Consider the following 20176-nt stretch of genomic DNA (forward strand, 5'->3'; position numbering starts at 1 on the left):
AAGTGAATTCCCATTGACGTGAACACGAGTAGTGCTATTAAAATGAATCAGCTTGCTTGTGCTTAAAGTTAACTCTGTGTGTGTGTTGCAGGCCTGGAACCTTGGAGATAGGTCCTGTTGCCCTTTATGCATACAAAGTTGTCACTGATCACAGGATCACTCCTCTTAACCATGCAAGATGCAAGCTGTATGAGTTGCAAGCTGTATATGGGGCTTATTTAACCCATGCAGCCTCCTCTTGGGTGAACGTGGCCTCAGTTTTAGCAGCATGAAGTGACGCTGCTCAGCAGTTTAAAACAGGAAGTGAATAATACCATAACCAACTAAAATGAGAGGAGAATTTTAAGTAGGCAAAAAATACTCACTTGTGTTGCAGGCTGGCCAGGACACTGGGTTAGAACGCCCATTACTCTTCTACCACTAAGATAGTTGGCTCACAATTAAAGGGCAAAACATACTTCTGTGATGTCTTTCTCCATATGAAAGAATTTTGCCATACAGAGTACATCAAGGTACATAAGGGGTAGGAAAACCATTACAGCATTGAACATACATGTAAAACATGAAATAAATGGGATTATAAATAGGCTAGACTATAAAGTAATAGCAGTTCGCTAATGCCGTGGCTCTAGGGAAAGGTGGTAGAACCCAGCAGGTTCCCGCATTCCTTCACGTGAATTGCATACGTTTGCATATTGCTACAAATCTGCAAAGCACTTGGTACTGTATGAGGAAGAGAAAAAACACCAAGGTGTGGAATAACCATTGTTACAAAGATCAGGTAAATGCAATTGCTCCTTCCTTGCAGTGTAGCTGAAGAGTCAATACAATTTTATATAGTCAATGAAGCTATCCCAAAATCCTCTGCAAAATACAGTTATGGAGCTAAATAATAGCAAAGAAAGAAATGAAGGGGTATCGGAACAGCACAATAGAACTGTGTTCAGGATACATGCAGGGAGCACAGTTCAGATAGTAGGAGCTACAGAAGGGAAAGATACTAGGTTTTGTTTTTGTTTTTTCTTCTCCCAAAGATGTGGAAATTGTTTTTTGTTAAGGCCAGAAGGGAACATCATCATCAAGTCCGACTACCTGCATATCACAGAAATTATATAATGTTGTATATACAATAGATTAAAAAATTATTTTAAAATTGTTACATTCTAAGTTGCCTGATAAGTTCTTGTCATAGTGTAAGTAAACAGCTCAAACTGTAAATAGCTGGTATGTCTTCCTTAGCTGCTGGCTAAAAATGTTCATATGCCACGCCTGTTACGTTGGTATGTGGGTGCCATGTTACTTCTAAAGTGCATTATCCTGGCTATTTAGTGGCCCACAAAAAATGATTTTGGTGGCTCAACTGAATTCCCAGTGGAAAGGTGCCTACGTCACTAGAACTACTGCAGTTGAGGACAGTCACAACAGACTGGCCAAAAACTGAATAGATCACAGATTCTTGTCTACTCCTGTAGGGGACTCTGCTGCATGTCAGGATTGAGACACATTGATCATGTGGAAGAAATCTGGGTGCCTGAATCCTTTTGTGTGTAGATAAAGTGTTCAAGTATTCATCCAGCTTATACCAAAGGAAAATTTAGCTTGAAATTCCCACATCGGACTGCAGCTTGCTGCTTGCCTGGAAGATAAGGAGAGGAAAAGAAAATAGACTGTCAGTGACCTCAGTAGAGTGGTATGAAGGTTGTATATCTGAGCATCTTGCCCTCTGGTTGGAGTCAACATGGCTAAGAAACCCGCATGTGTTATTCCAATCCCGTTTCTCTTGATTTGCCTACTTCAGATTGAGAATCAAGGCAAAAGGAAGATTCCAGATGAAACACATATTTTCCCTTCAGTTCTGATTGCTTAAAAATAATTGGGGTTGGACACTTCTGCACAGTTAATGAAGAGCTGGAGGGACAGAGGGCCCTTCTTAGCACAACTGGCCATATTGGGAAATGCAAGAATCAGAGCTGATTGGTGTTGACGGAAGGATGGCTGGGTGCTCTGAGCAGTGTGCTTGAAACCTCTAGACTTCTTGGCAAAGCTTGCTGTCCCTATCTCTTCCCCGTTGTGGCTCAGTCCTACCTTGGAGATGGTGCCCTCAACCACTGTCGGAGGTAACAGCAGGGATTCCGTTTCCACCCGAGACTACCATGAAAGGGGCCAATTGTGATCATGGTTCTTATGATGCAGGGATGGAACTGAGACCCATCAGGATCAGTCCATGTGAGCAATTGAGCAGTTATTAGCGGGCAACCTTCAGTCACCCCTGAGCTAAATACTGAGCAATAACTTAATGATGAAAGGTTCTGTATCCCTGAGCCATCCAGCGCTTCTTTATTCTTCCAGCTTTCTAGGAGAGTTTTTCAAACAATGGGTAGTATTGAAAACAAAACCATTTGTTTGTTTAGTATAAGAAAGTATTCTGAAATGCCATACACGGATCCACTTATCTGTTTGGTTCCATTGCTGATTTCCCCCTCCCACTTTTGTTATTTAATCCAAATGCTGTATTTATCTCTGTTTGTATCCTGCAAGTAATAGTATATTAGCTTTTGGTCAAAATGCCTGTAGTCACGTTTCTCTAACTGACTGACTGGATGTAGAAAAGGACTTCCAAAAACGAATAGGGCCACAGGTCTTAAATCTGTAAATCCTAGTCTTCACAATTATGATATGCGCTGTATTGCTGCATCATGGACTCCGGTTTTACTACAAGAAGAAATAATCAGCCTAATTTTAAAGATGTTCATCCTAGCATCTTCTCTGAGCAGAGCTCATGTCCGCATCAGAGTCCTAAGCAGTACTTTATCTTGAGGTCTGTCCTCTGGAAAAGAGCCTCTCTGCATGCATGTCCTTCACTTGGGCTGCAATGAACTGCATAGCCAACTGAAACGCATCAGAACTGCAGGCCTTGGGGAAACAGCAGCATTGGTGATGACACAGAGTGGTGCTGGTTTAGAAAATCTTTGTAACATGGTGATTTTAACAGAGAAAATCAAGCAAGGGATTTTAAGCAAAGCCGAATGCCGTACTGTTTGCATGGAGCTGGAATTTGGCATTTGTTTAACATGTAGCCACATTTCCAAAACTGGCTCTTGTGTCTGGGTCTCTCCGTTGTTGGATTACCAGCATAGACACAGTGGGCCTGAGTTTTTGAGAGTTGCTGAGCATCCACAGCTCCAGTGATTTAAGTTGCAGCCCAGCTCCTTTTGAAAATCAGTCCCCAGGCATCTCAAGTTGGGATGCCTGAAATCTGGGTGCTCTTAGGAAATGTGTCCCTCTCATTGTAGTCACATTTTTAGTAAGTCAGGGCCATGAACTCATCCGTTCAGCTATACAAAAACCACCCTTTTTATCTCACCGCCAACTTAAAGTAAATTTGCCTTGTCCCTGAAAGATTCATAGATATTGAGGTCAGAAGGGACCATTATGATCATCTAGTCTGACCTCCTGCACAATGCAGGCCACAGAATCTCACCCACCCATTCCTGCAATAAACTTCTCACCTGTGTCTGAGCTATTGAAGTCCTCAAATCATGGTTTAAAGACTTCAAGGAGCAGAGAATCCTCCAGCAAGTGACCCGTGCCCCATGCTACAGAGGAAGGTGAAAAACCTTCAGGGCCTCTTCCAATCTGTCCTAGAGGAAAATTCCTTCCCAACCCCAAATATGGCGATCAACTGAACCCTGAGCATATGGGCAAGATTCACCAGCCAGATACCCAGGAAAGAATTCTCTGTAGTAACTCAGATCCCACCCCATCTAACATTCCATCGGGCCTATTTACCATGAATATTTAAAGATCAATTAATTGCCCAAATCATGTTATTCCCATCATACCATCTTCTCCATAAACTTACCGAGTTTAATCTTAAAGCCAGATAGGTCTTTTGTCCCCACTGCTTCCCTTGGAAGGCTATTCCAAAACTTCACTCCTCTGATGGTTAGAAACCTTCATCTAATTTCAAGTCTAAACTTCCCGATGACCAGTTTATATCCATTTGTTCTTGTGTCCACATTGGTACTGAGTTTAAATAATTCCTCTCCCTCTCCGGTATTTATCCCTCTGATATATTTATAGAGAGCAATCATATCTCCCCTCAATCTTCTTTTGGTTAGGCTAAACAAGCCAAGCTCCTTGAGTCTCCTTTCATAAGACAGGTTTTCCATTCCTCCGATCATCCTAGTAGACCTTCTCTGTCTCTGTTCCAGTTTGAATTTATCCTTTTTAAACATGGGAGACCAGAACTGCACACAGTATTCCAGGTGAGGTCTCACCAGTGCCTTGTATAACGGTACTAAAATCTCCTTCTCTACTGGAAATACCTCATCTAATGTATCCCAAGACCACATTAGCTTTTTTCCCGGCCATATCACATTGGCGGCTCATAGTCATCCTGTGATCAACCAATACTCCAAGGACCTTCTCCTCCTCTGTTACTTCTAATTGATGCGTCCCCAGCTTATAACTAAAATTCTTGTTATTAATCCCTAAATGCATGACCTTACACTTCTCACTATTAAATTTCATCCTATTACTATTACTCCAGTTTACAAGGTCATCCAGATCTTCCTCTATGATATCCTGGTCTCTCTCTAAATTGGCAATACCTCTCAGCTTTGTATCATCCGCAAACTTTATTAGCGCACTCCCACTTTTTGTGCCGAGGTCAGTAATAAAAAGATTGGTCCCCAAACCGATCCCTGAGGAATTCCACTGGTAACCTCCCTCCAGCCTGACAGTTCACCTTTCAGTATGACCCGCTGTAGTCTCCCTGTTAACCAATTCCTTATCCACCTTTCAGTTTTCATATTGATCCCCATCTTTTCCAATTTAACTAATAATTCCCCATGTAGCACAGTATCAAATGCCTTACTGAAATTTAGGTAAATTAGATCCACTGCATTTCCTTTGTCTAAAAAATCTGTTACTTTCTCAAAGAAGGAGATCAGGTTGGTTTGGCATGATCTACCTTTTGTAAAACCATGTTGTATTTTGTCCCATTTACCATTGACTTCAATGTCCTTAACTACTTTCTCCTTCAAAATTTTTTCCAAGACCTTGTATACTACAGATGTCTGGGTGCTCTTAGGAAATGTCCCTCTCATTATAGTCACATTTTTAGTAAATCAGGGCCATGAACTCATCCGTTCAGCTGTACGAAAACCACCCCTCTTATCTCATTGTCAACTTAAAGTAAAGTTTCCATGTCCCTGAAAGATAACAGAGCTGTGGCTCTGTCAGACCAAGAAAAGGGCTGAGTTCCAGAGTCCAAGAGCCCCTCACCGTGAACACCCTGCTAGCAGCAACTTCCTGTTAAAACTAGGGGCTTGAATTTTCACGTGCACCATGGGAAAGGGAGGAGGAGCGTCTCTTCAGACTCAGGTTTCAGAGTAGCAGCAGTGTTAGTCTGTATTCGCAAAAAAAAGAGTACCGGTGGCACCTTAGAGACTAACAAATTTATTAGAGCATAAGCTTTCGTGAGCTACAGCTCACTTCATCGGATGCATTACGATGAAGTGAGCTGTAGCTCACGAAAGCTTATGCTCTAATAAATTTGTTAGTCTCTAAGGTGCCACCGGTACTCCTTTTCTTTCTTCAGACTCAATTCAGCACATGCCCCACTTCAGGGGCAGGAGTAGACCCATTAAAGTCAATGGGATCACTTGAATGCTTAAAGTTAGGCATGTGTTTTAAGTACTTTGCTAAACTGGGGTTTCATGTAACTTAAAAAGGGATATCATGGAATCTCAGGGCTTGAGTCTCTACCCATTAGATCTTCCAGTCCCCTTGTTTGTACCCTACGTCACTTGTTCAGTTGCTAAATCCAATCAAATAATACTCTGTATCTACACTCATAGAACATCATATTCTTCAGAGCATCCTTTTAACACTCCTGAGTCAGCCCCTCTGGTTCTAAATACCAGGAAATTGGGTTAAAATACACACTCCCACAACTGTGACTCTGCCCTCTTTGAGCGATGCCTCGGCCTACATCGATGGACATCATAGCCCTTGGCTGAAGCCCTTTGTAGATCCATCTTCTACCCTGAATAACTTCTAAAATATTGTTTCTGCCAAGGGGCAGTGGGTGGCAGACATTGGCTGAGGTCAATCCTGAGGTCAGTTTGGGGAGAATCAGAGCCATAGTTTGAACCTGGGGTCTGTGCAAGAAAAGTTATAAGAACCATAAAACGTTGATACATTAGTTTTCAGGGGGGCTATATCTTAGGAGTCCCTTACTCAAACAACTTCAAATTTGGACCATAACCCTACAGCAGGGTCATAAGAGGCACAGCAATTTTTCACCCTAAATAATTATCTCCCTCCTAGTTGTTGTCTTCAAATACTTGCAGATGGTTACATGATCTTACTTGCTTCCACCCTCAGTGGTTGCTTAGTCTAGCTGTACGTATTGGTATTTAACTCAAATACCTGCCTCTACGCAGAACTGAGCAATGCAGTTCTTCTTTCAAATGTACGTGTCTGTTCTCTTTAGCGTCCCCATATTATTATTTTTTAAACTGATGCCAGACTTTCACAGGTGCTGAGCTCCAATAATTCTGGGCTCCTTTGAAAATCCTGGCACTTATTTAGCTACCTAACTGAGACCTGAGCTCTCCGTAAAAGCTTGTCCCCTTATGTCCAAGCAGGAAGGACAAGTTGTAAATGTTCATAACTGATGCATCAGTGTAGAAAATAATAAAACGAGATTAATCTGTGGAGGGTGGAAGGGCTTGTGGTCCTTAATAAGGGCTCCTAGGTGCTATGGTAATACTAATTATAAATAAGTATATGGGAAATCATTAGAAAGATTTGATCAGAAGGAAAAATGTGGAAAGCAGTTATGCTGACCCAGACACAGACCGTAAACTGGAGTTTGCAGTGTGACAGCAAAATATCAGTGCAAACTTTGAGGCTGCACCCATGAAGGCATCACATGTCAGGGCAGGAAGGTATTTGTCCTCTGCTCTATAGCTCTGATAACATCACTCCTGGAATTTGAGCAGGTATTGGACACCAAAAGGTATCAGGAATTCAGAGGAGAGCTGGATGATGCATTGTAGGGAGTAATCCTTTTTTGCAGGGGTGGCCAACCTGAGCATGAGAAGGAGCCAGAATTTACCAATGTACACTTCCAAAAAGCCACAGTTATAAGTCATCAGCACCCTCCCTCCGCTCCCAGAGTCTCCCAGCCCTGATAATCAGCGCCTCCCCCTTCCACCCCGCATCTCCCGATCTGCTGTTTTATGGCATGCAGGAGGCTCTGAGGGGGGAAGGAGCGAGGGCATGGCAGGTTCAGGGGAGGGGGCGGGGGGGGGGTTGAGTGGGGGCAGCGCCTCTGGCAGAGCCAGGGGTTGAGCAGTAAGCACCCCGCGCACATGGGAAAATTGGCACCTGTAGCTCCAGCCCCAGAATCGGTGCCTATACAAGGAGCCGCATGTTAACTTCTGAAGAGCCGCATGGGGTTCTTGAGCCACAGGTTGGCCACCCTTGCTTTGTTGGATGGACTAGACGAAGTTAGAGGTCACATCCATCTCTGAAGCGTATGTATCTTGTCTTTCGTTTGTGCTCTCTCTAATGCCCTGTCTGGTTAGCAGAACTCTTGATGCCTAAAATACTCTCTTGGTTTGCGTTTTAAAGTTTCCTGTTGGGTTGTTGACGGTCTTCTTGGGAGGTGAATGTAGCCTCTAGCATGTGTGCTAATAACTTCTCTGATCACTACAGACCTACCAATCAGTGTTCTGGCCTGAAGCCTGAATGTGCAAAAATGTCCTAAACGTTTAATTTTCTCCAGTATGCGCTCTACTGATTAAACCTTGTTCAATTTTTTTTAAAAGCATCTGAAACAAGGGGGAAAATATTAGTGATTCTTGGATTAGATTTCAGTTGTTGCTTATGGCTAAACTAGTTCCGTGAAACCACTAGTGAGATGTAAAGTAACTTGATCATTTCCTTGACCTGTTTCATATCTACATGAATACACATGGAGCTCAAGAATATGGATGACTATATGCTGCCAAATTCAATCTTGAAATTCTATTCCTGAGTCCTGGGAATGTTCCTTATTAAATCACTCTTCAGCATGGTGGGGGCAGAGGAAAAATAATCTTCAGAGACTGCATGGTTTTTGGTGATGTCTGCCACAAATTGAAGCAGATTTATGATGCTGGAGCAGAACTAGGCCACTTTCTAAATAAGCTTTTTAAGACCAGGAGTTGATAGGGGGAATCTCTTAAATGCTTTCCGTTCTCTCATCAGTATTCTGATGGGGATTGGAGAAAGGCATTCCCCACAACTCTAGTGTAAAAGCAGATCCCAGAATGTTTAAGCTCGCAGCCAAATTTTTACCCCCTGTCATTTAAGGGATAAACAGTAGCTTAGGCTGTTTTATGAGGTCATTGCCTGTTTTTCCTCAGGGTGAACAGCTGATTAGCTTGCCCTCAGGGAGCCAGGGTTTGTCACAAAGTTGAAATGCTCTTTGTTATTTAAAGTGAGTTCTAAAATTTAGAAAACATTCAAAGGTTGTTCCTTAGCCCATCTGGGGTAAACTTGGAAACTAGAATCCTGGACTATGACCACTAAATGTCTAAAGGACAAAAAACGCTAACACAAATTGGCACCCAAGGCTGGGAAATTTAAAGGGGTCTAATGACTTAGATGCTTAGCTTTCCTTGACCATCAACAGAAGCTGGGTGCCTGACTCCCTTAAGCCTTGAAAATCCCATCCCTAATTTGTTTCAGAGTAGCAGCCGTGTTAGTCTGTATTCGCAAAAGGAAAAGGAGGACTTGTGGCACCTTGGAGACTAACAAATTTATTTGAGCATAAGTTTTCGTGAGCTACAGCTCACTTTATTGGATTCATTCAACCTAATTGGCAGTCTTCAAGGAGAGGCTAAGAACTGGAAACCTGATCTTTTCTCTAGAGGAGGCTCCTACCATGTCAAATGTGAGACTTGGGTCAGCATGGGGGAAGCTGCTGTCTGCGCTGGAATCTCTGTCTGTCTCTGAGGCCGTCAATCCAGCACACGTCACAAGTGCTCAATCCACTTTACAGAACAGTACTTAAATACGTGTGGTGGGTTTTTTTTTAAATAAAAAAGTCTGTTCTAATGTCTTTGAAATAGAATGGATTGATTTGTAAAGAGATACCGATGGAGATAGTTGTTCTTCATGAAGTGGAGTCTTGCCCCTGTGAGAGAGCCTCGTTAACACCAGTGCCTTCCATGAGGGCGAAGGGATATATTTGCATCAGACAGCTTTCAGGATCAGGGCCAAAATGTCAGTCCTGGTTCATGTACAGTGGTATGCCTCAGCCAAGAGGCTAGACTGTGATATTGTGACAAGCCTTAGTCCATCAAATCCAACTGATGTTATAGAGTCTCAAATTGCAGCGTGATCTGCGTTTAGACTGGCTGAGAGCCCTTTTGGAGTATAATTTATCATATTAAACTGTTTCAGAACTTCCCATCCCTTGTCCTGACGTGCAGCATGTTTTCCCCCACCCTCAGTATCTGACATCGCAAACAGAGTCTGGGTACATTTCCGAAGGGGTTTCAGATTGAAGATGAATATCAAAGTACAACCTCTTGCACAAGGTTTTCAGACCATGCATATAATGGGCCTTAATGTGTACTGATATTTGAGGAAGTCAGTATTTGGTGGAGGCTGTGTATGTTAGGGGGCATTGCTGTATGTAGTGTCACTGAAATATCTGAAAGATCACATTGTATTGGCACTGACAGATTGCTTCTATTTGCCGACCTCTGCATTTTTTTTTAAAGTGTTGGGCTTAAGGGTCCATATCCTCAGCTGATGTATATCAGCGCAGCTCCCTAGCAGTGTCGATTTATACCAGTTGGCATCTTGTGGGCCAGATCCTCATTGCGTTTACTTTCTATTCACAAATGCATGGATTGTCCCGTGTGTTGGTATAGAGTGTGATCTCCTGGCCTGTCACAGATGCTAGCAGGTGTCTTCATAGTCTCAGGACAGATGCCATCAATGGAAGTGAGATTGTCTATAGAGGAGGCAGGTTCTTCCAATCACTTTGCTTTCCATGCTAGCATCACCAGAGTCTTGCCTGGGTTCCCCCCCCGGAAGTTCCTCATTGCTGATCTTCAGCTGGGTATTGTGAAAGCTGAGAAAGTGCTCTGTATGTTGGCGTAAAGGGGATGTGGAGCTGGGCGTTTACGTGCTGCTGCAGCCTGTGGTGTCTACAAGCTTTCCTGGCAGCTTTGCATGGCTGCTGGATAAGATGGGGGAGAGTACAGAACTCCTCCAATCACGACTGTGGAAGTGGAGAAACACTTTCCCATAATGAGCTGGTGGGTTCGGTCGGAGAACCATTTTGGGACGTCTTTATTCACCCCTCAGGCAGGATGGGAGTATTTGGTGATCAGCAGTGTCAAATGCTTCAGGACGGTCCAGCAGGGTGAGCGTGGGTCTATACAGACGGCAGGAGGGTATCTGCCAAGGCAACGTGTTGTGTCACTGCCATACCCTTGCCTGATGCCTGTGTGATGAGGGGTCCAGATACAGGCAACTGGCATTGGAGCGTATTTGTTGGTTTTGCTAGCCTCTCGCTCAGGAAATGGAGGCTGGACACCGACTGGCGCTTAGTGACAGCTCTCGCATCAGTTGAAGGGAATGTTTGCAGGACTGGCTTCATGATCAAGCATAACTTGAGGCAGGAAGTCATGGAAAATCATTGTGGCTGAGGGATTTTTTCATCAATTGGGGGGAGTATTTTCAAAGGGACGTAAGGTTGAAAGTCAGTGGAAATTAGGCCCCTGACTCCTTTTGCCCCCTTAATTTTTTAGGCCAGCCTTGCCTTTCTGAAGGCTCCATGCAAGGATCTCAAAGAGCTTTACAAACATTTAATGAATTAAACCTCATAACCTCCCCACCTCAGAGAAATAGGGGCAATATTGTCTCCATTTTACAGATGGGGACACTGATGCCCAGGGAATGGACATGTTTTGCTCAAAGTCTCTCAAGCCCATGGCACAGCTGGGAACCTAGATTTGCCTCTCATTTGCATGCTTTAATGGCAGGAGCATCCTTCCCTTTAGATCATGCCCTCTCCCCAGGGCTCCCAAAATAGGGAGCACAAATACCCAGTCATTAGAGGAATTCCAGCTACCTGTGTAAACGAAGTAAGTTGAGCTCCTATTTCTTCCAGCACATAGACTAAAGCCTGCTTTTTAAAATCTCTTTCCTATAATGGATGCATCCATTAACTTTACATTGATATCTTTAGCAGGGTGTTTGCCTAAATTCATATGACTGGGGAACCTCTGGATTCCCAAGTTCTTGAAAGTTTTGCAGCTGCACCCCTGGAAAACCCTCCCCTGGCTCTTGCATAGATGGTGACATCCAGGAGCTATGTGCTTCTGGTCTTGCAGCTTCCTGCCTTGCGCACAGAGCACTGAGAAGGATGATGTCATGGTTGAGCTTGTAGTAGGAAAGGTGGATGCATGAGCCCTAGGGTTAATATTTTGGGGGTTTAAAGGAATATAGGTCTGTGTGGTCATTCAGGTAAGGGGGCAGGGTAACATGCAGCAGGAGACAGACATGAGGCAGTGCATTTAAAAAATTCCCAGCCTGAATAATTCAGGCTTGTAAAGGGACAGCGTAGTCGGTGAGAAAACAGAATACCAGGCAGAGCTGGTATCTGGTTGGCGGACTGAGTGAATCCAGCTCATTTCTCTTATCTCCTTCTATGAAAGTGGCTTTAAAAAGAGATGACAAAGCTGTTTATGCTCTGACTTTGATAATTACAGAGTGACTAGCCTGTAAATTCTTAGCAAGGACTCTCTTTCCTGCAGTGCTCACTACAGGAGGGCCAGCGCAGCCTCAGAGCTGCGTTTGAAATAGCTGCTTTCTGGCACCTCTTTAACTGAAGTGGCCTTTTTTCTGTCACCATCACTGTCAATTGGCAGTTAAAGTCGTCTTCACCCAAGGCCTGTTATCAAAGTTCCTAGCACTTCTCGGTAGGCTTCTAAATGGCACTCTTCTTAAATGGAGTTATCCAGGCTGGTTTGCTGCTGATAAAGACCATGTTCAGGCGGGTTGTGGCAGAGCATCCAGACACCACTGAGATACCAATGCTGAGCTGTGGAATTGCTCTGTAAGAAGCAGAAAATCTGCTTTCCAGTTAAACTACCCCAGTGCACATCTCCAACCGATTATTATTATAATCTATTTTGCCCTTCCCTAATGTTGATTAATCTGAGACTGTCTAAGCATTTTACACGCAATCATTGCACCTTTGTGACTTAGTCTAATCACTTGATGGATGAATAAAATGGATCACGTGAGTGACACAACCAAAGGACCTAAACAAATAAGGACAATCAGTCTAGCTCCTTCCAATTCTTCCTGTTCTAATATACAGTAATATCTAGTATACAGTGTGAAGTGATATGGATGTAAAAATCTCTTTAACTATTGGATTTTTCCCCCTGATCTCAGCTGGGAGCTGCTTTAACAAATAAAAAGGACTTCAAGAATGTCACGCCTAAACTGAAAGGAGGTCGCATGGTCTACTGGTTAGAGCAAGGGGTTGGGAGTCAGGAAACAGAGGGTTTGATTTTTCCAATTTGCCACTGACCTTGTGTGACCTTGGGGAGGGCACCTCTCGGACCCTCAGTTATAAAATGGGAATAATACCCACCCTTTTTAAAGTGCTTTGAGATCTTCTGATAAAAGATGGCACGAAGGTGCAAAGTCTCTATTTTTATTACAGGGGAAACAAAAATTCAGAATCACACACTTGGTCTCTCTGAGCTTCACCTTGGGCACTGTATTTCTTGTCTGCATCTGCAAACTGAGCATAATGTGGCTAAAGACTTCCCTTTTCTCTCTTCGTAGGAGTACATTTGCCCCAGATGTGAATCTGGCTTTATTGAAGAAGTGACAGATGATTCCAGGTATTGTACATACTCATGAATGTGTGAGGTCAATTGCTAATATATATTTGTAATCAATTTGTAAGTTGTGTATTGCAAGGCATTTAAATGCTGTACATAAAATAAGGGAAAATGGATGCAAAATTAAAATAGGACCTATTTGTCAACTGATAGCAGTGACAATTATAGAACACTTATTAACACAGAGTAAAACAAATAGTTATTGTGACACTGGAGTGATATTGACAAGGAGAACTTCAAGGAAGCCCCTTAATAAAGTAGTGGAAGTTGTGAGGTTAGTCTGTGCTTGTGTCCAGTAGATCCGTAGTTCTCAACGTTTTTTCATTTGCGGACGCCTACACAAAACGTGAATGGAGGTACGGACCCCTTTGGAAATCTTAGACATGGTCTGCAGACCCCCAGGAGTCCACAGACAATAGGCTGAGAACCACTGTGGTAGATGAGTGTTCTTATGGATTTGGGATATAATTGTTGATGCTAATTAGGCAAGTTCACCGAGAGGAGATTTAAACCTTTGTGGTTGCAGGTATGAAAGTTAAAAGTACCTTTTCTCTCCATTTAAGGTACTTTAATTACTGTAGTGTCTGAGCACCTCTTACTCTTTAAAGTTATTTATCCTCCCAACCCCCTGTGAAGTGGGGCAGTGCTGTTATTTCCACATTACAGACAGGGAACTGAGACACAGACGCTAAGGGCATGTCTACCCTAGCACATCACAGCTACAGTGCTGCAGCTGTGCTCCTGTATCACTGTTGTGTAGGTGCTCCCTGCTTCAATGGAAGGGTTTTTTTTCATCAGTGTAGTTAGTCCATCTCTCCGAGAGGTGGCGTGTAGGTCAATGGAAAAATTCTTCCATCTACCTAGTAGTGTCTACACTGTGGGTTAGGGCTAGGGATTAGACCTAAGTGACTTGCTCAGCCCACAAACAGGGAGTCTGTGCTGGAAGAGGGGGTTGAACCCTGGTCTTCCAGCTAGCTCCCTAACCACTAGACCATCCATCCTCTCTAGTAGCAAAGCTCAGCAGAAGCCATATTGATGCTATAAATTTTCCTGCACTAATACTTCTTCCTTATGGGCTGCTATAATTAAGAGTAACAATTTAAGTATGGAACTGGGGATCAGGATTAGAACTCGAGTGCGTTGCTCTGACACAGGCTCCCTTTGTGGCCTCAAGAAAGGCTCCTCGTGCCTCTGCTTCAAGTTCTCAAACTTTAAAACTGGGATAGTATGTACTGGGATTGTTGGGAGTGATTAATATCTGAACATACAGAGCACTATAGAGCTGCTGCTATTTTATTAATGGAAACTAATTTGGTGGTTGGGGGGTAGCATCGCTAAGTACTAATTTAGCACTCTTCTGGCAAAAATGTAGGTGAGATGGAACATTGATTTGCAGCACAAATCCTGACCAAGTTTTAGGTGGAGCAAAATCTTGGTCTAGTATCATATAATATGGCTTGATTTAATATTCCACTTAATAGTAATGATGGCTTGACTCATTATGAGGTGCCTATTTCAAAGATGTTTTGTATGGGTAAGCTCTTTGGAGATGTGTGGAACTTTATATTGTGTGTTAGTTGATTTAACATGACTGATTAATCATGTTTGACAAGACTCCACCTTTCCTCTGATTGCATAAAGCAGACTGTGTCCTGACGCTCTGCTCCTTCTAATGTGCTAGTTGTCAGGATTTAAATATAATTAGCAGTTTTCATCCATTGACTCAGTGTCTTATGAAAGAGGAAATTGAGAGACTGTGCCCAAGGGGTCAGAGTGATTTGGTAGCAAGGCCAGAAATAGAAGCCAACTCTCTTGATTCACAGTCCAGTTCTTTATCCAGTGGAACACGCAGCCTACAAACAACTAGGGACTGAAAAATATGCTAGTCTGGCACTTACTATATTCAGTCCTGACCCACTGCTGAGAAAGTTGTGCTATTTGGAGTGGAAGTGGTAACAATGTTGAAGTCTGATATTTCAGGGCTCCCAAAGCAGGAAAGCCTGCTTTGTTTCACTGAAAAGGTGTGAATCACGGTCCCTTTTGAACACAGATATTCGTAGCAGTTAACCAAGTAACATGAAAATTTAATTACATGAAGCCCAATGTTTTTGCTTGGCTCTGTGGTTAGGAATGTTTGCCTTGTAACAGAGTAGCCCTTTCACTGTTGTGAGCACCCTTCCCTGAACAAACTCTGCAGTGCTAAGCCCAGGAAGTTTTCCATTTCAGTTTAGTAGATGGGGTGGGGGGAGTTTTATGGGAGGGGACAAAGTGCCAGATATCCAAGATAAACCAGTGAACTGCTCTGAACAGTGTGAAGGAAATAAACGGCTACAGTGAAGCACAAATGCTAATTTAGGAGCCCAAGGGAAATGTGTTTATGCTGGTGTTCAGTGACTCTCTTGTGAACTGGCTGCTGCTACGCGTCCTCCAAACTGGAGCCTCTGTAAAACATCTTGCATATTTTTTCCATACAAGGGAACCCTAAATCAGTGCACTGTACAGTCACTTTATTCTTTCAGCAGGCTCATCAGCTTTACCTGCGTTTCCCCTCTGGGCTGACACTGTGTTTTATATATAGATTAATGTCTTCCACAAAGTAACTCGTGTACCACATTAGATCATCCTTTTTTGTCCACATGGGAGCCTTGTCTTGTTCCTTATTGAGAGTCTGGCTCACACTGGCTTCTGTCTATATTTAACCCCCCGAAGGGGGAGCTTATTTTTGAAAGCAACAACCTGCTCTGACTAGTCTGTTTTCTCCTCAGTTTTCTAGATGGTAGTGGCAGTGGAATAGACGACAGTCCATCCACACAGTTTGCAGAGGTGAGTTTGCTTTTAATGCTGGCTTTTTTAAAAAAAGGGTGGTTTTTTTTTTTTTTTTGGTTTTTTTTTTTTTTAAACCCTTAGCTGAGCAGAAAATCTATTTTGGATTGTGTAAATTTTCATTCAGAAAAATTGCTATTCAGGGAATGAATGACGTTCTTGAAAGCATGTCTAGGAACACACTGATAGGAGGAGATTGATGTGTGACTGTCTGAGACTGCTATCTGCTGGAAAGCAAATAAAACTCTGAATGTGTCGTCTAGATGAGAGCTTTTTTTGTTTTTTTTGGGTAGAGGCACACTCCTTTACAGAACAGATGGAATCCCTGCCCAAAGAAGCTCTCATCTCAGACAGATACAACAAGAAAGTACAGCGTGAGCTTGGGTGAAATCTTGGTCCCATTTCAGTACATGGGAGTTTTGCAGTTGACGACAGCTGGGCCAGGATTTCACTTGTAATCTTTAAGGAGATCTCTATAGGAGGCTTCATGAACATGGTGGGTTTTGAGGAGGGCTTTGAAGCTGATGGCTTGGCGCATGCAAACAGAGCAGTTCCAAGCACAGAGCGTGGCAGGACAAAAGCTCAAAGCAAATAATTGTGCAAGGAGCAGCAGATGCAGCGGGAGTGAAGGAGGCATGATCTAGGGCAGAGGTGGGCAAACTGCGGCCCGGTGGCCACATCCAGCCCACGGGACTCTCCTCCCAGCCCTGGAGCTCCTGGCTGGGGAGGCTAATCACCAGCTCCTCCCCTGCAGCCTCAGATCGCCAAGCCACCAGCGCTCTGGGTGGTGGGGCTGCGAGTTCTTGCTGGGCAGCGTGGTTGCAAGAGCCACCGGCCTGTCCTAGCGCTCTAGACTGCGTGGCAGCACGGCTGGCTCTGGCCAGGTGGCGCGGTTGCCAGTCCTGGTGCTCTGAGCTGCATGGTAAGGGGGTGGGGAGCGGGGGGGTTGGATAAGGGGCAGGGGATCCCAGGGGTAGTCAGGGGACAGGGAGCAGGAGGCGGTTGGATGGGGCGGAGGTTGGGGGGACAGGGAGGGTTGGATAGGCGTGGGAGTCCCAGGTGGGCCTGTCAGGGGCCGGAGGTGTGAATAGGGGTCAGGGAACAAGGAGCAAGGGAGGTTGGATGGGTCGGGAGTTCTGAGGAGAGCAGTTGGGGGCGGGAAGTGGTAGAAGGGTGGGGACCAGGCTGTTTGGAAAGGTACAGCCTTTCCTACCCGGCCCTCCATAAAGTTTCAGAACCCCAATGTGGCCCTCAGGCCAAAAAGTTTGCCCACCCCTGATCTAGGATGCATCTACAGCAATTCCCTTCTTTCCCCCACTTGTAGCGAAGAACAGCATTGATGGGACCCAAAAGCGGCCTTGTCCAGTCGTCTCTCGCTGGCGAGAGTATTGGGAGACATAAGAAGATAAAAACATAAGAACAGCTGTACTGAGTCAGACCAATGGTCCGTCTAGTCCAGTATCCTGTCTTCCGACAGTGGCCAGTGCCAGATGCTTTGGAGGGAATAAACAGAACAGAACAGGGCACTAAGCAAGTGATCCATCTCCTGTCGTCCAGTCCCAGCATCTGGCAGTCAGATGTTTAAGGACACCCAAAGCATGGGGTTGCATCCCTGGCAATCTTGGCTAATCGCCGTTGATGGATCTATTCTCCATTAATTTATCTAATTCTTTTTTGAACCCTGTTATAGTTGTGGCCTTCACAACATCCCTTGGCAGTGAGTTCCACAGATTGACTGTGCATTTTGTGAAGTACTTCTTCCTTTTTGTTTGTTTTAATTCTGCTGCCCATTAATTTATGGGGCGACGCCGGGTTTTGTGTTATGTGAAGGGGTAAAGAACGCTTCCTTGTTCGTTTTCTCCACACCCTTCATGATTTTATAGGCCTCCATGCCCCCCCCAGTCGTCTCTTTTCTAAGATGAATGGTCCCAGGTTTTTTAATTTCTCCTCATATGGAAACTGTTCCATGCCCTTAATCATTTTACAATCAATTACAATCTGCCTATCTGAGGCTTTGTCTACATGACCATGTTCGTCAGTATAACTTATGTTGCTAACGGGTGTGAAAAAACACCCCTCTGAGTGACGCAAGTTACACCGACAGAGGCGCCAGTGTGAATAGCGCTATGTCAGCGGGAGACCCATCAACACAGCTACCACCACTCGTTGGAGGTGGTTTAATTATGTCGGCGGGAGAGCTCTCGCCCGCTGGCATAGAGCACCTACAGGAGTGATCTTACAGCGGCACAGCTGCATCGGTAGAACTGTGCCACTGTAAGCTTGCTAGTGTGCACATGGCCTTAATTCCCCTCTGCAGTTTCAGCTGGATATAATATTCATCTCAATTAAACCGTTGCTGTGTGCTGTTCAACTGCCGTGATCTACTCCCGAAATGACAGTGAATGAAGTGATCTTTGCTTGTATTTTGTGTGACAGTTCGCAAAGAGCTTTGGGATGTTCAGGATGAAAGACGCTATGTACATATTAAGATAAGTATTAATAATGAGCTTTTGCTCTTGGCAGGGTTGCAGGCGAGCGTAGCTGCATTCTGTTCAACAAAAGTTCCAGCTCAGTTCTGATTCTGGGGCTTGTTTGGTGAATCACAAAGCAGATCATAATCTTGATTTTTTTTATTTTTTTTTCTTCCCCTTCTCTTCTGTTCTCTGATGCTGGGTTGAACTAATAGTCATAAAGATCTTGTAAACTGAGCTACTTAGATACACAAAATAAAGCTGCAGCTCACATACCCCAGGCTGATGAAGTGTAAGTAAAATGTGGATAGTAAATATGTTGAGATTTTTCTATTTCCATTTTACGATACTATAGAACATATCTGATTCTTGTGATACATCTCAAAATGCAGCTGTTTCTAATGTCATGTGTCTAGATCACCTGACACTGATACATCCAGTGTAAATGCCAACTACTCCTGCTTCACACCGGTAACTCTGTTGTCGACATTGCTTGCTTACTCATTCTGAAATCTTTCATAAAAATCTTCTGTGCCCTTATAGTAACATAGCACCAGTTGCCACTAACTGAGCTATTTTGAACCACAGCCTTGTTTAATCACGAAGAGGCTTTCTCAAAATGCAATAAAACAAAACTGGTTTTGCAGCCTAAGATTGCAAGTTAGCGCTTTCAGTTCTGAATGATGCCTTCAGAGGTCCAGGAGAGAATGGGGAGATTCCTTTGTTTTGTGACTCTCTATACACGCCACTTCTTTCCTGCAAGCGGGTGGAAAAGGCAAGAAAATCTAGCCAATTGCACTTCATAATTTCATCAACTACCCCGAAAGCTCATGTCTTAGGCAAATTGCACACCTGAGCCTAGCGTCTCTGCTTACCTAAGGGGGTTGTCACGGAACTGACAGCTGTTCAATTTAGTAAAGGAACAGGTGGGTTTCAACAGCAAAAGCAGCAGGTGCATGAATGAATGGAGCATGCACTGGTGGTTGTATAAATGAGTGGGTCCCCTCCTGGGCACCCCTGCAAGTGGCCCCTTGCCTCAGTTTCCTTCTTGGGTAACTCAAAGGAGTCCACTTCAGGCTCTTACTTAAACTGGCCCCCAAGAGGGATAGTGTTCATTACAAAATGCTTGTGCAAATAGTCTATAACAAATGTCCCAAACTTATAGTCTGTATCATCCCAGTGCATATAGTCCTTGTTCTTATCATACCCCAGCATCTTCCATCACAGCTAGGCTACTTATCTGTCCTTTTCCTTCCCTCTGCCTGGATAGAAACCCTGCCCATCCTTTTGGAGTGCAACCCTGCTCTTCCCAGCAGGAACTCCCCCAGCCTCTCTGTTGGGAGCATCCTTTGCTCCCCCAGCCCACTCTCCCTTCCTCAGGGTCCAGCTGTCCAGCAAGGAGATGTCAGCGGATAAGCCGCTCCCCCGGCCTTTCGCCCTCTCTGGGCCTTGGCTCTGGCATAGAGCCAGTAGGCATCTCCCTCGGCTGCTTTCTCTGGCTTGGGGACAGCATCCAGCAAACCCTGTGTGCTGCTCTCCTGTCTCGGCTTTCTCCCAGGAACCACCATCTCTCCAGCAGCTCTCCTCCCCTGCCTGATTCCCCTATTCTGACTTCTCAGTGACCTTTTGTAGCCCTCCAGGTGCTGCCCCACCCTCAGTGGGCCCAAAAGGGAGCTCCTGGACCTGATCAGGAGAGCTAAGCCCAGTTTCACTTAATGAGCCAGCTAACCTGTTGCAGAATGAACAGGCTACTGTTTGTTGTTGGCCAGAAAGCTGGCCTTAAACGTATCAGTGGGTCCTACAAAATACGTCGCACTGTCTGACCTAGACTATTGCTTATTGGCGATTTATCACCACAGCTGTTGTCTGCGGTCTGAACTCAGCAGCCTGTTTCCAAGAACATGTCTGCTTCATTGTCCTAGCTAAGAGCAAAACATGCTCTTC

At 44.3% G+C, this 20176-nt stretch overlaps 1 protein-coding gene across 1 annotated transcript in view; it reads left to right on the forward strand.

The window, feature by feature from the left end:
• Positions 1–20176, forward strand: part of RNF115 (ring finger protein 115) — a 41030-nt gene that overhangs the window by 6548 nt on the left and 14306 nt on the right. Inside the window, exons 2-3 of the mRNA XM_038382799.2 lie at positions 12880–12938; positions 15704–15761. Of these exons, the coding sequence (XP_038238727.1) occupies positions 12880–12938; positions 15704–15761 (117 nt within the window). The remainder of the gene's footprint in view (positions 1–12879; positions 12939–15703; positions 15762–20176) is intronic.

This window comes from Dermochelys coriacea, chromosome 24 (genome assembly GCF_009764565.3).
Source record: "Dermochelys coriacea isolate rDerCor1 chromosome 24, rDerCor1.pri.v4, whole genome shotgun sequence".
NCBI classification, from domain to species: Eukaryota; Metazoa; Chordata; order Testudines; family Dermochelyidae; genus Dermochelys; species Dermochelys coriacea.